The sequence below is a fragment of the Durio zibethinus genome, chromosome 22 (genome assembly GCF_047325235.1).
Source record: "Durio zibethinus cultivar Kanyao isolate XHJ-2024 chromosome 22, ASM4732523v1, whole genome shotgun sequence".
Classification (NCBI taxonomy): domain Eukaryota; kingdom Viridiplantae; phylum Streptophyta; class Magnoliopsida; order Malvales; family Malvaceae; genus Durio; species Durio zibethinus.
In genome coordinates, this window is record NC_143183.1 from 21765649 (window position 1) to 21783052 (window position 17404).

The window sequence follows — 17404 nt, forward strand, 5'->3', positions numbered from 1 at the left end:
AATCCAGGAAATAAAGAAATTGAGCTTGAAGCTAAGATAAGCAAATGTCTTCAACTTCAATCTCACAAAAACTTCATTTAAAATTTCTCTTCTAAATAATCCAAAGCCTCTCTTATTTAGCTTCAAATTTTAGATTTTCTTAACTTTGGGTTCTTGGAATTTTCAACTATGGTATCAAGTATCAATCTTTTTGATGCTTAGTTCAAGTTTAAGCATGTGAAAGCCAGAATCTTAATGCAAAATTTTCTATTTTTTTCCTTGGTTTTGGATCAGTTTTTTGAGAGATGAATTCAAGTAGTGGAAAAGGATCCATGTCAACTGCTAGCTCTAGTGCTGCTTGGAAAACAGGAGATGTAGTTCCTGATAAATTTCCTGCTGGTTTGCGTGTTCTTGTTGTTGATGATGATCCAACATGTCTCATGATCTTGGAAAAGATGCTAAGAACCTGCCTTTATGAAGGTACAAATCACAATTTCTTGTTTTCTGGTCATATTTCTTGGGTCGTCTTTAATTCTTAGTTTTGATTTCTAGATTTGGTTTTCAAGACACTGATTTTTGTTTTTTGTTTTGAGTTTATTATGGCTTCTACTATATGAAGTGTTAATGATCATCTCTTGGGGTTTATTTTTTCTTGCTTGTGTTGATTTTGTATGTGGGTCCATAGTGGAAAAACAGAAAGAAATGATTTTTGTTTTGTTATATTTGGGAACAGTATAGCATTTTGTAATGCTCTGAGCGATAATTTTGTTCCACCATGGATTAGGTAAGTTTTTGTAGCTTAGTTTTGAGATAACAGGTTTTCTACAAATTGCTTGAAGTATTTCATTAGCTTTAAAGGTCTGATTTGTTTTGATTTGTGCATATGTAAAATAGGGTGTTTCTTTTTTCTTGTTGATTCGCCTTGTTTGAAACTAAGAGGTTGATACTCTTGTAATTTGATGGATGATTGGTTGATCTGTGATTGTTTTTTCCAGTTACCAAATGCAATCGAGCAGAGACTGCATTGTGTATGCTACGAGAGAACAAAAACGGGTTCGACATCGTTATCAGTGATGTCCACATGCCAGACATGGATGGATTCAAACTTCTTGAGCATATTGGTTTGGAGATGGACCTCCCTGTAATCAGTAAGCACTCTATCATAAATGTTTGACATGGATTTAGTCACCATGAATTGACAATTTCATGGGGTTTGGAGTACTTTTTTGACCTCATATTCGATTTGTATTTCTGCAGTGATGTCAGCAGATGACGGAAAACATGTTGTTATGAAGGGTGTTACACATGGTGCCTGTGATTACTTAATCAAACCAGTTCGTATCGAGGCACTGAAGAACATATGGCAGCATGTGGTTCGGAAGAGGAGGAACGAGTGGAAGGACTTTGAGCAATCAGGAAGTGTAGAAGAAGGAGATCGCCAGCAAAAACAATCTGAAGATGCAGATTACTCGTCCTCAGCTAATGAAGGGAATTGGAAAAGCTCAAAAAAGAGGAAGGATGACGAAGATGAAACTGATGAGAGGGATGATACATCCTCACTAAAGAAGCCCAGGGTTGTCTGGTCTGTTGAGCTCCATCAACAGTTTGTTACAGCAGTTAATCAACTAGGCATCGACAGTATGAGTCTTTTACCCATTTCTTTCAATTTTCTGATGATAGCATGCTGAATGTTACATCTTTTTATTATAGTAGCATATAATTACCAGCAATTTCTAAAAATATTAAAACCTTGAAGTCATATTGCATTTATTTACGGAAAACTAGTGAAGTTCCCTTGTACTTTCAGAGAAGAGACATAAACATAGGCAAAAGTATTGTTACTTTAATCTTCTGGTTTGAGGTTTTTTGAAAATAACTCAAGGATCTGATTCGCAGTGTTTTTCCATGGTTATCATGTATTAATCTAAGCGGCATCTTCAATCATTGATTGTCTCTGTTGTTATTTGATTTGTAGTTTGTATAAGCTAATGATTTTGGATGGAATTGTGTTACAATTGCCAAAAGAATTAAATATTCCATTACTGTTGAAATATGTTTTAATTAACTTCAACCACAACTACTTCCCTGTTGATTTTTGGTGTTTCTCTTCATTCACATTGTGTACCTGCTGTTGTCATTTCTCTCTTATGATTATTCCGTTTGATCATCTTGTACAGAGGCTGTCCCAAAGAAAATTTTGGAGTTGATGAATGTTCCTGGCCTTACTAGAGAAAATGTTGCCAGCCACCTTCAGGTATGGTACATGCTCACTAAATACACAAAACTTTTCATTTGCCTCCATCTGCATCTAATAAATAATTCTCAGGATTATCTTTGGTCCTTTGATGATAATCAGTATGTTATCATGTGATCAGAAATATCGCTTGTATCTTAGAAGGCTGAGTGGGGTATCGCAGCACCAAGGTAATCTGAATAATCCTTTTATCAGCTCCCAAGAAACAACTTTTGGGCCACTGTCTTCACTCAATGGGCTTGATCTTCAAACTCTTGCTGCCACTGGTCAACTTCCTGCACAAAGTCTTGCCACACTTCAAGCAGCAGGACTTGGTCGGTCAACCGCTAAATCTGGTGTAACTCTGCCCCTTGTTGATCAAAGAAACATTTTTAGCTTTGAAAATCCAAAGTTAAGATTTGGGGAAGGGCAGCAACAGCATATGAACAATAATAAGCAAATAAATTTACTTCATGGAATTCCAACAACTATGGAGCCAAAGCAGCTTGCTAGCTTGCACCACACTGCACAATCAATAGGAAACATAAATATGCAAGTTACTTCCCATGGTGCGCAAAGTGGCCAAAATAGTTCTTTATTGATGCAGATGGCTCAGCCACAGGCAAGAGGGCCGACACTCGATTCCACTGTTGGTCATGCTCCCAGGCTTCCTTCATCCATGGGGCAGCCTATATTATCAAATGGAATCGCTGCCAATGTCTCTACAAGAAATGGAATTCCAGAAAATATCAGAGCCCCTGGTTATAATCCAGTTTCACAGACCTCTTCAATGTTGAATTTCCCCATGAATCACACGTCAGAATTACCTGGTAATAGTTTCCCTCTTGGAAGTACACCCGGGATTTCTAGTCTCACGTCCAGAAGGGCTTTTCAGGAAGAAGTTAACTCGGAAATTAAAGTACCAAGCGGATTCATGCCAAGTTATGCTATATTTAATGACTTGAATCAACATAAACCCCAAAATTGGGAGCTAGAGAATGTAGGCATGACATTTGATGCCTCTCAGCATTCAAACTCTCTTCAAGGCAACCTTGATCTTACGCAATCAGTTTTAGTTCAACAAGGATTTTCTTATCGTCAAGTGAATGGACAGAGCAGGAGTGCAGCTGTTGTAAGCAAGGCAGTGTTCTCAGCAGCAGATGGTACGGAGCATGTGATTGCACAAAATGTTAATCAACATCTCGACTCCCTTCTTGTTGACAATACGATAAGGGTAAAGTCTGAGAGAGTTGCTGATGCAAGCGCTGCCAATCTATTTCCTGATCATTTTGGGCAAGAGGATCTTATGAGTGCTCTTCTGAAACAGGTTGGTTTTTTCTCTTTGTTTTATAACGTCTGTTTAAGAGAGTACTCATTTCTTAAATCAATGGGGAATTGGGGGTATTCACTGACTTTAAAGTTCCATTTTCTGGCAGCAAGAAGGCATTGCACCAGCTGAAAATGAGTTTGCTTTTGATGGGTATTCCATGGATAATATTCCAGGGTAGGGGATCTTCCACGCTCCAGTTCTCTTCATGATTGCAGTTTCTGATGTACATACTCACTGTAAAAGAAATATCTCTTCTGCAATCAGTCAATGGTGCTACAAGTTTGCGTTTTTTCTGGAAGCCGCGTTTGCTTAGTGTCAAGAACTGCATTTTCCTTTGTGAACATCTTGTTGTGCGGGTTTCTTTTGAACATAACAGGACCAGACGAACAGGTAATCAGGATGGATCAGTTACCATTGGAAGATAATTGTGAAGCGTGTAAGATACTTCTGCATGATATGCAAAGGCGTTCATGCAAAATTTTGATTGTTTTTGGTAGCGAAATTGGGCAGGATAAACTAATTTTGTGGTGCTTTTGAAGTTGTCCAGCAGATACTCATCAAGTTGTGGAAGCATTGTTTCTAGACATCAGCAGACTATAGGAGACTTTCTAACTCCAATAACAGATGAAAAGCTTGCTTTTTTTTCTTCTTTCTTCAACCTCCCTTCTGCTCTGCCATGGGCAGAGGAAGACTTTTTGTTTTCTTTTATCCTTTTTTTTTCTCAAGGAATTGACTGCAATGTACATAAACCATTTGATTGCTCTGGACATAAGTCTGGGTATTCATTTCTGGCTATTTTCTCACCGTTAATTTTCATGGGATCCTCATATCATTTGATTGCTCTAGACACAAGTTTATGGTTGCAACCTAGCCTAGGCTTGCTAACCTCAATTCATTACTATCTCTTCAATGGATGGTGCATTCTTTTCTCCTTCTCCTTTAGTGGATCCTCTAGTATAATGTCAGAACTATGCAATTAGCAATTCCTAATATCTTTGTTAAAAATGCACCAAAGCTTAGAAATTCAGATGATTACATGGCTACAAATAGGAACTACTTGTGCTGAGGACTTGGCTTAAATTTCGAAATTCATCATCATTTGGATGAAACTGCCCAAAACTCAAGGTTGGATGAAACTGTCCAAAACTCAAGGTTGTCGTTACTGACTATAGTCACTGCAAATAAATCTGTTTGCATAGTTACCAGGAGATGTATCCAAAATGAAGATTCCAACACAGTAATCCTCGTAAAATCCGTAGGCAGATAAACCGTGAATGGGATCTTAATTGACCTTTTCTCTGGCTTGTCATTCGGTATTATATCTTGGCACATTGAAAAAGAAGCACAAAGATAATAAACAACGTCTTAGGATTTATACGAAACCATACCAGGAATCATAGCGAAAATCCAAGAAAGATATGAAGGAACACAAAGAATCTTGTCGTCTACACTCTACATAACATTCAGCCAAAAGTAATATTATAAAAGCATTGGTCATGACGTGTTTATATTCTTTCATGACTATGCAGAGACCACTATAACAAGCCCAACGGCAACCTATATACTTCAAATTCCACAGCAACCTCTATAACGAATCATGGTATGAGCATCTGTAGTAATGCCACAAAGCATGTGATGATCAAACCACCGAAAGAAGTAAGGAATCAGTATTAGCTACAAAACCAGGTGGTCTCTCATCACAGCTATTGATACAACATGAACGAGAGAGAAACTATAAGGAAGACCAACAAAACAAAATAATGGCTCATTCCAGCTATTGCTGCACCAACATGTACACAAGAACTAGTAGGAAGATTGAGAGTACGGTAGTAGAGCCCTTTTTATTACTGTTGTTTGTTGGCAATACTGAAGGGAGTGCACACTCCTCGCCATTGAAGAACACTTTGGAGGGAAATCCATCACCTGCAGCCACGTTAATGCCAGGGGTACTTCTCTTGGTAAATGAGATTACCGACTGTTGTTTTCCAGGCACCCTAGGATCTTTCTGTGGGTTGGCTCCATCAGTTTCTTGCACAAGATAATTTAATCCAGGAAGACCTTGCATGAAGATAGTATTGTTAACACCATTCAACTCCAAGGCACTTCCATTGAAGGAATACATCTTCTGAAACCCAGGGGTCGCTTTATCCATTTGTACAGCAGCAAACCAATCAGGGAAGGCAGTTTCATCCCAGTTGAATAGCGTGATCCTAGCACTCCATCCTCGAGAGTAGTCAGTATAAACATGCCAGTTTATGCTGACCCCACAATTGTCACCACATGGCATTGGATTTGGCACTGTTAGGTGTTTAAGATCAGCCCAAGCTTTGGTCATGGCAGTCCGGTTCTCAAAAGGAACGAGAAGTGCCTCAGGTGGAAGAAGAACAGCTGGAGCATTAGTGTTACAGGTACGGACCATGTTGCTGGGGCACCCACATGCACAAGTTCTGCATGGGACAACTGAATCATTGTAGTATGCAGAAAAGGATACACAGCACTTGGGGCTTGCACCCTTGGGCTGTGTAATATTGCAAACCACCTGCCAGCTGGCAACTGCGGTCGTATTAGATGGCAAGCCACTTGGGTTTGGGAACTGGCTAGGGCTTACAAGCACTGGAGGGCCACATTGGTAATCAGGGTTCAATGTGCCATTGATCTTCCAATTCTGAGGAGGAGAGAGCTCAGAGCGGTTGAGATCTGGTGGCATTTTAAATACCTGCATCTGGAATACTGAACTTGACTTGCTAGGGTCCATTGTTGGTGGCAAGATTGTACCATTCCGGCAACATTCAGGGATCAACCCAAGGGTTGTATCATTGGCCTTTGTTGGAGGCAAGTCAATAATTGTTGGCCTCCTCTCACAATTTAACACATTGCCAAAGTCTAGATCCCTGTAGTATTGTCCTTGAGTGCCAAATATGCAGTCAGATGAATCAACGAGATATGGATAAGCCCCTTTCATGGTATAGATAAATTCATCCCTCATCCAATCAAAGCTCAATTTCCAATTATCAAGACGCCCGAGGGGGTTATGGTTTGAGATAGTAACCTGTGCCCAATAGTTCGAGTCATATGTTCTGGTCACATCATACATAATTGTAAGATCACCACTCTGCCGAGGCAGGAATTCCTCATCTATGGTAACATTTGTTTTCAACTTTGGGTCTTTGGTACAACAAACTTGCATCTCGGTTTTACCTTGAAGAACCACCAGCGACAGAGCATATATCCATCAATATGTGAAAGCATGTTGAAATAAAATTCATAACAACTAAACTATGCTCAAGACAATGATTATATTCAGGTCAGAGAGAGAGAATGAGAGAGATGAACAACTGAAACAATGTTCAAGACTACAATTAGACAACAACAATCAGCAAAAATAGGAACATAAAAACTTGAAACAAGATCAAAGAGTTTCTATCTCTATTCGGCATTGGTTAACAAAGCGAAAATTAAACAGCTAAAAACATTGCGGCAAAAACCATGTGTAATAAATCTTATACCAAGAGATTGTTCTTATTACAGCAACAGAAAAATTCTAGCACCAGAGTTTCAGTCCAACATATGACCCTAGATATTAGGCTTACACCTTCAATTAAGAAATCTTTACATTCTAAACAAATTATTCACTTCAACCAAATCATAAATTCACCTAGAAAACACTTTACAAAATCAAAACTTTTTAATCTTTTTATATGACAATCTTTTGTTCCTACACAAACATTGAAATTTGACCAAATCCACAAAAATATATATAGGACTCAACAATTGTATTGTCAATCTCAGTTTGTAATTTACTCAAATATCCCACATCACCCCAACAACATGACAAAATCATACATAAAAAATATATAACTTAATAAATAATGAATGAACTTCACCCAAGAAATTTTTAGAAAAAAGGGTTTCTTTTTCTACCTTGCAAAGAAGCCTTAGGACAAACAAACCCATCATTAGCAAGCTTAATAGATTCAGGCAACGGAACATCAGGAGGCGCCACTCCAAACTGAGTCCCAACAAGCTTAACCTGAACTTGCATCTGACTCAAATCTCCCGCTGTTTCAATCGCCGTATTCAGATCACTCATCGGATACCCAGCAAAAACGGTACCGTTCCCAACATTGGCAGGCAAACTCGTCCCATCAGCCAAAACCGCATTCGACGCTGAAACTAAAAACTCGTCATTTTTAAACCCCACAAAAACCCTCCATGATTTAAGCTTCTCGTCGCCGTTGTTCAACACCGTTAAAACCGACTCAAATCTGTACGGTTGGTGAGCCGGATCCGTCGGTTTTAACTTGGTTCCGGAACTGTAAGCATAAGATAAGAAGATCCCATTACAGGAATCAGCGGCGGGGGATGGGGCTTCAGTGACGTTTTGAGACAAAGACAAGGGTAAAAGAGTAAAAAGGAGTGACAGCCTAAAGATCAAGAGCAAATTGTAGTTCCCATTCAAAGCCATAATTTTTTTCTTTTTTTGCAAGGAAAAGATCAAACGAAGAAAGAAACCGAAAGTTTTTGTAGCGACGAAGAAACGCGTGGAATGGGAGATTGGACAAGACAGCTTAGTTCAAGCTGGAATTGTTTGAAAGCACAAGCTTTTTTATTATGTCGCAGGAAATAGTTTAGAGCCGACGACGCAGTTTGGTTAGGTTTAACGAGTCTCGGTTTTTCGTTTTTTTTTTTTTTTTTTTTAATGTTTTTGAAATATGAGAGTGAAAAAAGCGACGATGTAGGGAGCGAGTAGAGTATTATTTTTAATTTTTTATATTGTATTATATTTATTTTTATATTTATATTTAATAAATATTTTAAATTTAAATTTATTTTTATTTTATAAGTATTCAATAGATATAAATAATTTTTATATTTATAATTTTTTTTAAAAATAAAAAATAAATTTAATTTTTAGTTTTCTATTTTTATTTTATACATTTAATTAATTTTTTTATAAATATAATTTTTTAAAAAATACAAATATATTAATTTTAATAAATTTATAATAAAATTTATATTATTAGATAAAAGATTAATTTATTACATATAAATATATATATAATTCAAATGTAAGACTGATATTATATGATTTATTTTTGTATTTAAATTTATATTTAATAAAAAATTTAAATTTAAATTTATTTTTATATTTATTTTCAAATTTTAATATTTATTTTTATTTCTATTACAATAAAAAAATAGAATTTTCCGCCCAATTTGAATATGATTGACGTGCATAGCAGAAAAAGAAGAAAAGAAAGTAACCGTTGTTATAATGGAATGGGTTTGGGTTTTTCTCTATTTTTGAATTTGGAAAAAGTCATTGGGTGGCGTGTGAAGAAAAGGGCGGTGGGAACCGTTGTTTTGTGGGCTCCACCAACATATTTTTTATTGGATGATAAAACCCTATGGGATCTATCCATCCATGATTATGTTTTCCATCTCCCAAATTTGTGTTGCTTTCAAAAAATTGTTCTTTTTTTTTTTTTTTTTTTTTTGGCAAGCATTCACATTTTAAATTTTCAAGTACATTCAAAGATGCTTATGAACATGGTACTTTGATCTAGAATGTTGGAAGTTATATTATGACTTATGAAATAAAAGGGTAGCTTTATGTGTATGTAATAGTTAGCTTTGGTAATTGATTGTGAATTAATGTGAAGTTATGTAATTGATTATGAATTATATTTAATTATTTTAGATAAATTAAAAATTAATTATGTTATTTCGAAGTGATGTCTTAATGAATATTAATTAAAGTATTAATCTGAGTTTTTTTTTTAATAGAGGACAAGCCTGTTTTATGATAAAAATTTGAATATTGACTTTCACTTCACTTTTGATAATATGATAATTAAACGTGGGTTGATTAATCCATCATCAAAATTAATTTTATTAATTGAATAAATAAATATAATAAAATATATAATTTAATTAATTTATACAATAATTTTAAAATATAATATTTAATAAATTTAAATTTAAATATTAATATATGCAACTTCTTCTTTTATTCTTAAAGAACAATGTTCTTTGTGAAAAAAAATTTTTCAATACCGTAGAGGAAGGGTTGTAATATTTTATTGATGTTTGCCACAAATTCATGCAAAAAGATTGAATATAAAAGGAACAATATTCATGCAAAGAGATTAGAGATCATTAAGTAACACAATCTTCGGCTTTTGTTGCGGGCACGTCCATGTCTATGCTCTGAACTAAACGCATACTTTTACTTGATCGTTATTCTAGAAGCCCAAGGATAGGAATTTGGAACGTGGAAGATGTAAGTGAGTTAGCCCAAAAATGTATTGGATTTCAAGCCCATAGCAAGTGAAATGGATTTTTAATCATTATTTGCTCGACCCATTTAACTAGGTTAGATATAAATTTAATAATTTAATAATTTATATCATATAAAATATTAATAATTTATATATTTATATTTTATTTTACATGAAAAAAAACATGTCACAGTTCATGTATATTTTTTAATTTTATTTATAATTTTTATTAAAATTTTAAATTATATTACTTTTATATCATATTTGAAATTATCAAATTTAGTTTATCGAGGGTCATTCAAAAAAACCATATCCAAAACCAAACCTATTTCGCATTTGTGAAGGAGGTTTTCACTTTCAGTCCTGGGGTTCTCCAGGGAACAATTAAGCGTATTTACAACTTTGTAACTTACGAAGCTTGATGTTAGCTGTGGCTAGTAGCCGTTGCATTTCATTTTCATAGCAATGTTCGAGAATCCTTGATTTTGAAATGTTCATATAGCTTGTGACAGAAATATAGATGATTAACAAATTGCTGGGCCGCCTGATTCAACTATATTAGCAGACAGACATGAGCCATTTTCTCACCTTGTTGTCCCTGTCATTTTAATAGCTATGAGACAAAAACCTGGTCGGTTTTGGACTTATGGCCTTAAACAAACAATAATGTTCTTATCTTTAACATCCTTTGTGTGAAAATATCAGGTTGAATGGTTATTTTTTCCACCTTCCTCGGCTAAATTGCTTTCTTAGGAATTTGAGAAAGTGAAACAATAAATCAAAACCAGGAATTCTTGGTACCCATATTAAGGATATTTTTAGATCCAAGGATGTTTTGATCATTTTCTTTCATAAAAAATTGTTAATAACTAATTAAGGATATTTTAAATTTTTATATCGATTTGAAATTACAATAACACATTGACTCAGTTATCTTATTAATCTGCTTAGCAAACCCTTTCAATGTTGACTTGTCATCTTTTAAGTGATAATTGATGTTTAGATCAACTCAACACTCTAAATCATCCTTAATTATTGGATTAATCTCAGACAATCTAAGTTGTCTGAAATCTTTTACTTTTTAATTGTAAATAAAATCACTTGGATACCATTTAGACATGTTAAATTCTCTCACTTTCTTTATTTTTACTTTTTATTTTCTTTTTTTAATTCATTTTTAATTTGAATGTTGAAACATAAACGTTAAGGATATCCCAACCTTTATTTTTAATCACTTTATTTTTTTTTTTATAATTTCAAAATTTTATCCCTCAGCTGCCAACTTCTACCGTTTAGGAATTAGTTATAGACTATTGAAAATAGGCCTGGTGGATAATTACTTCACCCAGTTCTTAATTACCCAATGAACTCATGTTCATTCACCGTTGGCCTGTTAACTTTTGCATGCATCCAATTATCCTCTACGGCCCATAAAAATATACGTGTGTCACGAGTTGAGACTTAAGCTTCAATTTTTATGATTTTAAGACTCGGATATCTATTCATTTAATATTTTAGATCAATTTACCTATCACAATTTATATTCTTGTGAGATATTGTCTGCTCTGACTCCCTTAATCTTACGATTTTGTTATACAAAAAGTGTCTCACAAATTAGAGGTGATGTGAATCTTTATATACTATAGTGACATTTTTTTTATATTCAATGTAAAATTCAAGACTCCTCCTTAAGTTCATGATATTTTTTTCTATCAAATCTTATGACGTTTTTGTCACAGAGACTGGTCATTTTACCTACTTCTTTCGATGTGCTTGATGTGGATCAAACGATTTAAAGTTGATTCTAATATCACTTATCTCGGGTTGAAACTTAAACTTCGATTTGTATGACTTTAAGATTCAAATATCCATTTATCTTATGTCTCAGATTAATTTACCTATTACGATTTATCTCATTTTAAAATATTATTTGTTTTGATTTTTTTATCCCATTATTTTGTTTAATAAAAAATATCTCATAAAATATAGTGACGTGAATTCTTATATATCTCAATTTTTTTTATATATTTTATATGAGATTTAAGTGTTTGTTAGTATATTATGAAATATGCATATTTCATTGATCTTAAAATTTTATCTTTCCCTGTATTATGAAAACGTGAAGCATGAACCCACGGTTTCAGACTTTCAGCCCCACCATCACATGGGTACAGGGTAGTCACGCTATTGGAGATGCATGGCTTACTTGTAGGATCAGTACCTTGCGGTTTCTTTTGTTCCCTTCTGCACGTGTCGCCGCAACTGCATTTCTTGGACACCACCCTGAAAACTCTGTCCCTTTCTCATCAATCTATCAAGCGTTTTTCGGCCACATCTGAATTCCATTAGAGGCACACGCTCCTACCTTCTGTTACAGAGGCTAACAATGGTTTACATATATCTGCAGCCACCTTATTTTGAGGGCCAATGCTAATAATAAGAAAAATAAAGAGCAAAACATAAAATTTGAGCTTAACTATTGTGACTTGCGAACCACTTGTTGTGACAATGATATTTGAACTAATAGTTCTGTTATATTATTGGTCCTTGGAAGAGAAAATGTAAAGGGTTGCTTTCAAATCAAAAACTATCCGTTAATTGAGTGAAAAAGACTGCTTTTTTTAACAGAATCTAATATATTTTTTCTCTTGGATTATTGCTTCAATAAATCAGTCAAAATACTTTTGAAATTTGATAATTTGTATATTTTATGGCATAAAATATTAAAAATTTATATATTTATATTATATTTTATATAAAAATTATATGTTATAATTTATATTAATATAAAAATATAAAATATTTTTTATTTTATTAAATTTATTTATAATTTTTATTAAAATTTTAAATCATATTATATTTATTTTTTTAATTATATTATTTTTTATCATGTTTAAAATTACTAAGTCTTGGTATTTGTGTTATATTACTGCAAATCCAAAGTGATCCGTTTGAAAAAAATATTCAGCTCTTGATATAATTATAAAAGGTCTACCATGCCAAAAACCTCATCCTCAGATTCCATTAGTCCCACAGAAAAAACCATCAAATTTTTAATGAAAAGGCATTGGAAACTCGACAGATTTGCCGATGGTAAAGCTGGTGTAGCCGTACAAGGCATGTGGAGGGATTGAGAATAAAGTTCACTGCAAAATTCTCTCCACAGACTGATCACAATCATCAAAGGGACAGGGAATATAGGCCAATGTAGACGGCCAACCAAACAAGGTCTTTATGTGAATTGCCATGCATAAAACTGTATTGGAAATGTCACCAATCCATGAACCAATACAATTGGTAGTGGAGTCCAAAATCATTTTCTTTGGTGTCATTTTAGTGGATCAAATTGTGTTATTGAGACTTGACAATTCACCAACCTTCCACCTCAAACTACAAATTATAAAGACACATTCCCTATTTTTGTAGGTCCATTACATCCCTTCTGATCGTTTCTTGACACTTTTTTCAGTCCATAGAAAAATTACTATTATCATTATGCACAAATTGTCCCTTAATATCTTCTTGTTCTTGATAAAGAAAAATTTGGTATTAATCCTTAAATTTACTCAAGATTATTGTTTTGTTTACCATTAAGAGATGATATATAATAGATTAAAACGTTTAAATTTTAATATTTGTAATTTTTTTTATTTTTGATTACGATTTTTTTTTTTTTAAATAAAAAAATTAATCGAACGAAATTTAGGTTTCATTTGAGACGAAAAAGCCACTATTTGGATTATTTAATATAAACCGATTTCGTATTTGTTATGGAGATTTCAATTCATTTAGGCATAGGCTGTTCCAACTAAGCAATCATGCTTTAAAAGAACAAAAGGTTATTTGCCATGTAAAGTGTGGAAGCTCTCTATGACGTCCAAGAAGTTAAAAGGAAACAAAAGAAATGAGTAAAGTCCAAGAGATTCTAGCTTTTTGGGGGTTAAAATTTTCTCCTTTCGAAGTTATATATTCATATGATTTCACCTTTACCTATGCTGGATCTGTTCAATGTGAAACCTTTGACAAAAGCTAGCATTATGTGATCTAAATTTTACTGTTCACTAACAATTATAAGTGATTGCACTTTAGATTGAGAATGATAATTGAATTTTACTGTTAACGCAAAAATTTTAACTACAGGTAATCCTCTTGTAATTATTGCTTTCGTTACATTCATTTATAAAAATAAACTTGTCATCATATGAATAAAATGAAATGCCATGTGAATTAGATATAGCAAAGTTGACTTGAACCCAAAAATTCATCTAATTGGTTCAAATTCGAACTTTATTCAACTTAATTTGAACATAAAAAGTTAATAATTGAATTCACAAAATGCAAATTTAAAAAATAATTTCAATTTACAGTAACTCAAACTTAATCGACCTTTAGCAGCATATAATTTTAAAACTTAATAATTTTTTAATTTAAAATTATTTAAATAATTCGAGTGTCAGATTTATATAATTTAAAATTAAAATGAATCAAATTCAAAATTACTCAAATAAAAAAAAATCGAATTCCTTGATAAAAATTCTAAGCTATACTGCCCAATTTCATATAACCATTCTCAACCCTACATTATTGATAAAAATGACAATGAATTACAAGCATTAGTTACAAACGTTATACAGATTTAAGCTGATTTGACTTTCATTTGATCCATCAAGAGAGAAAATTGACAAGGAAAAAGGGGCCGACACTGCTCTTTTTAGATAAATTGAAATTGAATTATTATTGTCACGAGCCTCCCATGGTGGAATCCACTGCCAAGATTGTGCAAAAGGCAATACGTATATCTCTTAATACCACCGAACCAGCCTGGGAAGGTCCACCAAAGCCGAAGCGACGGCCATTGGGGCTCACGTTTGCTGATGAAAAGCTTTGCTTAAATTAACTGTACCGTGAGCTGGTTTCTACATGATAAATCAAATTTGAGAAGGTGCATGGATAGGGGTTAGCTGCTTATCCTTTTAAAGGGCTCCCATACCAAATTTTGTTTGTTTGTTTGTTTTTGTTCGGTGAGAGCAGTCCCTTAGGGATAAGAATAAAAAATTAAAAATATTTAAAATATTTAAAATTATAATATTAGATTTGTTTAGATTGATTTTTTAATTCAATTTAAATCACAATAGAATATTAAATATATATATATTAAATTCGAATTTAATTTTGAATCGAAATATGAAAAATAAAAAAAATCAAAATGAATGATAAGTTTTTATTAATTTTTATTAATTTTTAAATTTTTATAAAATAAAAATAATTATTTTATATATAAATTTATTTAAATATATTAAAAATTCTATTAAAATAATATAAAATAAAAAATAATAATTTTTAAATATTGATGAACCAAACCTAATCAACCGAATCAATATAATTCGATTCGAATTAATTTTAAAATAAAATCAATTCAAATTTTTATTGAATTTTAAAAATTTTATAATATTATATATTATTTAAAAAAATTAAATCCGATTAAATCTGAATTATTTCATCCTACCTTCAACGTTTAATTTATCGCTATAGTATAAAATTAAGGATAGTAAGACTCATAAAAATTATAATGTTATTACATAATTTAGAACTTAATTTAATAATAATTGATTTGTATAATCATTTTATAAAGTAATATTTAACAAGAATAGAGTTAAATACAAACCCCAAATTGTAATATAAGGTAATAAAGAAATAAAATGATATGAAAAGGATAATATTTTTAATAATCATATTACTTGTTGATAAAATATTTAAATTAAAATTTAATTTTTATTGACTTTATATATAAAAAATAATTATTGATCATGACAAAAAAAAAATAAAAACCTTGATTTAATTTAAACCCACTTATCAAGATATTTCCGTACTATTCAAAAAATTTTCAACTTTATTATATAAAATAAATCTTCAAATTATCATCTAAAAATAGTAAAATAAAATACAAATTTTATAAATATTCATGAATACCCTAACAAAAAACTAGGCCACCTTCACTGCACTACTCGAGAGTTGATAAGGCCAAAAGCACCACGTTTAGCTTGCGTCTGCTTCACGTCGACGCTCCTTCCACCACGTCATCATTCCATCACCCAATCTCATCAGTCCACGTGTGAAAATCCTCGCACGAGACAAGTCCTTACTGTACCAAATTCTTTAATTCTGTCCAATTACCACTCAACACGTCACAAAACTATCCTTCTAAACCCCAAAAATACCCTTACTTTTTGACCTGATGGACATAAAACTCCTTCCATTCCTGGTAAAATTCGGTGCCCTGTTCAAACGTTGCTGCCGTGAGATAAAGTAAAACGTGTCGGTGTTATCTTTTAGAATTTCAACCTCCATTTTTTTTTTCTAGTCTTACCCCTACTTTTTCCCTTTTTTTCTTTTGAATAAATTAAATTTAAATAATTTTCTTTAATCCCTCATAAAAAGAGCTTCTGGGTTAGCTTCAATGATAAGGGACACACAGCAATCTCTTTTTAACACTGTCATTGCCCTTCACTCACTCTCTCTCCCTTTCGTTTTTGTTTCTTTTGATTTTCCTTGGTTCAAATATTAAGCAATACCCAAAAATTTAAGCATTTTTGTTGGTTTTTTAGGGTGGTGCACTCAAGAAATTCAGTTGATCAGTTAGGGAATCAAAAGCTGTTGTTTGTTATCAATCTTTCCATAGATGGAAAGTTTTCAGACAATTGTTAGTTCAATGTTTGTGATGATGCTACTAACTTTAGTTGTTTGTTCAGAAGAAAGTAGTAGCGGTCCAAATGTGACATCAAAGTATCAGATCGAATGCACAATGTGTTCTTCATGTGCAAATCCATGTCAGCCAGTTCCACCACCGCCACCACCATCACCACCACCACCAGTAGCTAACAGCAACTACTGCCCACCACCTCCATCTCCACCGAGCTCTGGTGGTGGTGGTGGAAACTACTACTACTCTCCACCACCACCTCAATCTGGTGGCAACAACTACTATGCGCCACCACCGCCAAGTGGTGTCATTGGTGGCTTGTACTACCCTCCACCTACGTACAAAAACTACCCAACACCACCTCCTCCAAACCCTATTGTTCCTTACTTTCCTTTCTACTACCACACTCCTCCACCACCTTCAGGGTCTGACAAGTTGATAGCTTGTTGGGTTTCAACCTTAGTTGCCATGTATGGTTTTTTCCTTTGTGCCGTTCGATATTGAAAGCTAAAGAAGAAAAAAAATTAAAATAATGCGGCGGATTGGCAGATCCGTCGGAAACATCTACAGCTGAGAGAAAGAAAAAAGAGAGCTGATGGGAGCTGCTTCAAGTGGTTACAACAATGCAATTCTTTTCTAAAGAAAGATCAAAAGATTTAAAAAAAAAAAAAATTTGAAGATGGGCAAAGAAAGCAACAAAACCTGAGAATTTTAAAAATATGGAGTAATCTTTCTTTTTCCTCAGGCTCTTTTATCTTCTTCTCATGCTGTAGATTGATCTGTAATTTGTTTCTGATAATTTTTGTATCTATTTTTGTTCCATTAATATTAATGTTAATTAAGAAGTAAAAATAAAACAATTAGTCAATTTTTGACAATAA

The 17404-nt window shown here is 33.1% G+C and overlaps 3 protein-coding genes across 6 annotated transcripts; 2 read left to right on the top strand and 1 right to left on the bottom strand.

The window, feature by feature from the left end:
• On the top strand, nt 1–4387 carry LOC111306900 (two-component response regulator ARR2-like). Of its 4 annotated transcripts, none has more exons than XR_002692128.2 (7): nt 1–459; nt 975–1127; nt 1237–1617; nt 2157–2233; nt 2355–3539; nt 3649–3978; nt 4082–4387. XR_002692128.2 is itself a non-coding variant. In XM_022904899.2 (7 exons), the coding sequence occupies exons 2-7, from the start codon at nt 285–287 to the stop codon at nt 3718–3720; spliced, it is 2043 nt and encodes a 680-aa protein (XP_022760634.2). In that variant the 5' UTR covers nt 1–178; nt 274–284; the 3' UTR covers nt 3721–4387. The 4 variants fall into 4 exon arrangements, 3 of the variants coding, with proteins under 3 accessions (XP_022760634.2, XP_022760635.2, XP_022760633.2); XM_022904899.2 differs by having other exon boundaries at nt 1–178; nt 274–459; nt 3649–4387; XM_022904900.2 differs by having other exon boundaries at nt 1–171; nt 274–459; nt 3649–4387.
• A 574-nt stretch (nt 4388–4961) lies between these two features.
• LOC111306902 (COBRA-like protein 7) lies at nt 4962–8117 on the bottom strand. Its single transcript, XM_022904901.2, has 2 exons — nt 7464–8117; nt 4962–6740 (listed from the first exon to the last, which is right to left on the bottom strand). The coding sequence occupies exons 1-2, from the start codon at nt 8005–8007 to the stop codon at nt 5317–5319; spliced, it is 1968 nt and encodes a 655-aa protein (XP_022760636.1). The 5' UTR covers nt 8008–8117; the 3' UTR covers nt 4962–5316.
• An 8153-nt stretch (nt 8118–16270) lies between these two features.
• On the top strand, nt 16271–17404 carry LOC111307503 (uncharacterized). Its single transcript, XM_022905518.2, has one exon. The coding sequence runs from the start codon at nt 16503–16505 to the stop codon at nt 17025–17027; it is 525 nt and encodes a 174-aa protein (XP_022761253.1). The 5' UTR covers nt 16271–16502; the 3' UTR covers nt 17028–17404.

Bases quoted from the DNA above. Each gene is read 5' to 3' on its own strand.
- LOC111306900 (XM_022904898.2), top strand. From the start codon at position 285: ATGAATTCAAGTAGTGGAAAAGGATCCATGTCAACTGCTAGCTCTAGT. The intron at 2,234-2,354 runs GTATGGTACATG...TCATGTGATCAG, and splicing joins ATGTTGCCAGCCACCTTCAG to AAATATCGCTTGTATCTTAG. The intron at 3,540-3,648 runs GTTGGTTTTTTC...ATTTTCTGGCAG, and splicing joins TGAGTGCTCTTCTGAAACAG to CAAGAAGGCATTGCACCAGC.
- LOC111306902 (XM_022904901.2), bottom strand. From the start codon at position 8,007: ATGGCTTTGAATGGGAACTACAATTTGCTCTTGATCTTTAGGCTGTCA. The intron at 6,741-7,463 runs GTAGAAAAAGAA...TGGTTCTTCAAG, and splicing joins TCCTAAGGCTTCTTTGCAAG to GTAAAACCGAGATGCAAGTT.
- LOC111307503 (XM_022905518.2), top strand. From the start codon at position 16,503: ATGGAAAGTTTTCAGACAATTGTTAGTTCAATGTTTGTGATGATGCTA.